Here is a 4,161-nt window from a genome sequence, read left to right as displayed (position 1 = left end):
CGTGCGAGGCTCCGGCGCGGGGGGCGGCAGTGCTGGTGCCGTGTCAGGGCTGTGTGTGACACCGCAGGTGCTAAGCAGCTTTGGGGCGAATAGTGTGGGTTTGGTTCTTCCTGCGCGATGAAGAACTCCGGTTCTGCGTTTTAAAGCGCCTGGCGCATCAAGCGGGTGATTTCTCTGCTTCGTTGCGCATCTCATTTCTTTGCATCTTTAGACGGACTGTATGCTCCAAGTCCGCTGTACTGGGAGGTGCCTTAATGCTGTTTTGGACGATCCTTTCTCCTAACTTGTATTCACAGAAATTTTAACTGTTGGTGGCAGGAGGAGTGATTTCCCTTGCTTCGAATTCTGCTCACTGCTAATGCTTTAGCTAACATTAAAGTTACTTACACCTTTGGAATAATATACACGCAGTTCTAAGGGGTTTAGGAAAAAGGGTTGATGTTACAGGAGTTGGGAAAACAGCTGCTGCTCCCCTTAGATCACTGTGTGAGTGAGATAAAGGAGATGTTTGCTGGAGTGGGGCTGCTCTTGAGGAATAAAAACACTGTCTAACAACACTGCAGGTGGTTTTGTGAAACCTGGAGCTTCCTCTTTCTTAAAGACTTAAAGAATCATTTCCTGAGCAAAGTGCTTCTGTCACACATAATTTGAGTGGAGGGAACAAAAACAGCTTACAAATCATACCTTGCACTCATAATAGTAATGAATTTCTTGATGAGAAATACTTCTCATGGCTAAGGTTATTAATGATTTTTTAAAAATACTTGTTTTAGAGAAAAATAGGATTCTAGAGAAAGCAAACAGATTTAAATACAGTTGTGGTAGATGTAGACCAGATTAGAAAGAAAGGAGAAGTTACTCCTGGAAGTTCCATGTATAGAGTAAGCAATGAGCTGAAAGACTCAAAAGTCTTCCAGCAACTCCAGGGGGTGAAAAATGTGGAAAAGGAAAGGTGGGACGGAAAAGAAAATTCCAGTAGAAAACAGACTTGTGGCCTGAGCAGGGATATGTAGTAAGGATTTAGAGCTGCACGGGACTCTTAATTATGGGGCCAGAATTGTTCAGGTGCCTGTGCCTGAACATGAGGGCAAATACTGATTGTCTTTCTTGAGAGGTAGAATTGTAATAAGACATATGGAAGAACTGCTTGAAAGAGATAAAACAATTCTTCCTTTCATTTAGTCTGTAATGAAAAAATCTCCTTGCTCATTTGTTTTAATGTATGAAAAACTATGATGTGTATGAGAAACCTGTGAAGTCAGTAGGGAAATCCACTGTTGACTCCAGTGGTGTTTGGATTGCATATTTTGGAGTTACCCTCTCTAAGGCAGATGTACATAATGTATAGCTAGTTAAACTGGTTCCAGTACAGCTATTTGGTTACATGTCTTACCTTGTCAAATCTTTCAGGTGCTTCTGACTACCTGCTGGAAGTACTTTGAAGCTTCAACAATGAGCTCGATATTAATGTTGCTTTTTGCTGTAATACTTGTCTGTTTTGGTTGCACGACTGCTGATTCAGTACCCAGGTTACTCCTCGTGTCCTTTGATGGCTTCAGAGCTGATTATTTGGAAATCTATAAACTTCCCCATCTCCAGGAGTTCATTGAGGATGGTGTGCTTGTAAAACAAGTCATGAATTCCTTTATCACCAAGACTTTCCCAAACCATTACACCATTGTGACGGGTTTATATGAGGAGAGCCATGGCATTGTGGCTAATGACATGTATGATGTAGATGCTAAGAAAAAATTTTCACAATTCAATGATTCAGATCCCTTCTGGTGGGATGAGGCAGTTCCAATTTGGGTGACAAACCAGCAGCAGGGAAAGGGAGCAAGTGCTGCTGCGATGTGGCCTGGTTCTGACGTGAGAATTAATGACACAACCCCTCAGTTCTACATGAAGTACAACTTCTCTGTCACGTTTGAGGAGAGAGTGGAGAAGATTGTTGGTTGGCTGAACAGCTCCAACCCAGTGGTCAATTTTGCTGTGTTATACTGGGAAGAACCAGATGCAAGCGGGCACAAGTATGGACCAGACGACACCGAGAACATGCGCAAAGTACTAGAAGAGGTGGATAATCATATTGGTTTCCTCATGAATAAACTGAAGGCACTAGGTTTGTGGGACACTATTAATGTCATCATAACTAGTGATCATGGAATGGCCTCCTGTTCTGCAAAGAAGCTGATTATCCTGGACGAATGCATCGGCCGCAATAACTACACTCTGATAGACAAGACTCCTGTTGCCGCAGTGCTGCCAAGACAGAGTATGGTTTGCTTTGGTTGTTTAATAAATCGTACACTGAGAATTCAGTGTTGTTTATCTTACTCCTAAAAAGCAGACACTATGCTAGACTGTTCACATCTTTTGCAAAACCAGTGGAGTTCATATTGCGGAACTTTGACATAATTAATAAGCTAAAGAATGTTGGTTTATTTAGAAATTACTTTGGTTTTGGTAATCAGTCGGCCAAGGAGGGTTTCTTTTCAAATTGGTGTGGGTGATAAAGATGGTACAGCTTATTGAGAAACTAGATATGCATGCATTGTTCACTTAGTCTATGCAGCTGTAATCCACAGTGAGCATGAAATAAACCCATGTGTTTATTCAGAATAGAAAATGTCATTGTCTAAACTTTCAAGTAAAACTCTAAACCCAACTTAGATCACTTTGCCACTTCTGAGTGTGAAACTTCAGGTTTTGTACTGTGAATTCAATTTTTGTATCTTGGGTATGTTAAATCATGACACTGCTGGGCTCAGTTTCCACAACTGTGGCCTGACTAAAGTGATTCTAATGAACAAAGTGATTCATACAGTTAAAAAAATTAGTATTTACTGCATTGGGTAAAATATTGAATACCTGAGGGTATAATTGCTCTCTCTCGAGTTTTCTGCTTGCATTTTGCCCTGCAAGCCCAGAGGCTAAGTTGAATTGCAGGTCCAAAACCACAGCTGTGAGGTGTTTGGTTTTAAGTGAAAGCAAATTGTGAAATCCACCATACATGTAGCATTTCATTAGGGACATGAAAAAATCCTTATCTGTGTGTCTTAAAAAATAATTGTTTTGAAATAATGGATCTTAGATTTAATGACAGGTAATTGTAGTAAATAGGAGTTAATTTCCAGCTGTTTCACATGCAAATTTTTTTCTTGGCAGACAAAGAAGATGTGTATAACTTACTGAAAAACTGCAACAGTCACATGAAAGTGTATCTCAAAGAAGAAATTCCAGACAGATTTCACTATCGTCAGAATAAGAGAATCCAACCCATAATTCTGGTTGCAGATGAAGGTTGGACTATTGTACAGAACGAGTCACTTTCAAAATGTAAGTGTTGTTCCTTGTGTGTGCTCTCTGAGGTTTGTGCTGGTAAACTGCCTGGTTTCTGTTCCAGCCAGCTGCAGGATGGTCCTCGCACAGCCAGAGGAGTCCTGGCACTGTGCATGTTTAGGAACAGATCAGCATTTTCTAGAACATTCTCAGCCTGAGCCCAAAGTGTTTTAACAGATGAGGAAGAGATGGGGAATATTGTGTTGGCTGAAACACTTTGTCATGTTCAACTTAACAGGCTGAGGTGCACTTTTAAGAGTTGTATTAGACAGGTTAGGAGACTGACTCAGGCTTTCCCCAGAGTGTGGTTTAACCTTTTATTGTATATAAAATATATAGATCGGGGTACATAAATTGAGGTATGCAACACCCAACATTTAACATTACAGTGCTTGTACTAGGAAACAAAAATAATTGGCAGAAAATACTAAAAATAATAGGAACACAACAATAATGGTCAACGAAGACAGAATTCTTCCTGTCAGGAGCATCTAACGGCATGTTTGAAAGGCAATACCTACACCAGGTATTATTTCTCACAGTGCTGCATTGCTAAGCTGTGCACTTCCTTCCTGCTGGGTGCTATGAATGCCAAATCACATGTGTGTGCGTGTGTGTGTATATATATGTATTTCTAGGAGTTCCACATGCAGGGATTTTTTTGGCAGACAAGAGGCATGTATAACTTACTGGAAAAAAGTGCAGCAGTCACATGAAAGTCTATCTCAAAGAAGAAATTCCAGACAGATTTCATTGTTGTAATAATAAGAGAATCCAACCTGCAATTCTGGTTGCAGACAAAGGCTCTGTGTGTGTCTA

The 4,161-nt window shown here is 40.6% G+C and overlaps 1 protein-coding gene across 1 annotated transcript; it reads left to right on the top strand.

The window, feature by feature from the left end:
* Nucleotides 1-1,452: 1,452 nt before the first annotated feature.
* On the top strand, nucleotides 1,453-3,339 carry ENPP4 (ectonucleotide pyrophosphatase/phosphodiesterase 4 (putative); the record flags this gene model as incomplete). The annotated part of the gene is made up of 2 exons (XM_009071162.1): nucleotides 1,453-2,275; nucleotides 3,169-3,339. Coding segments are annotated over exons 1-2 (994 nt in total), but the record flags the coding sequence as incomplete, so codon positions are not given.
* Between the last annotated feature and the right edge of the window lie 822 nt (nucleotides 3,340-4,161).

Source organism: Acanthisitta chloris, unplaced genomic scaffold (assembly GCF_000695815.1).
Source record: "Acanthisitta chloris isolate BGI_N310 unplaced genomic scaffold, ASM69581v1 Scaffold45573, whole genome shotgun sequence".
NCBI lineage: Eukaryota > Metazoa > Chordata > Aves > Passeriformes > Acanthisittidae > Acanthisitta > Acanthisitta chloris.
This window is presented reverse-complemented; position numbering and strand designations above follow the sequence as displayed.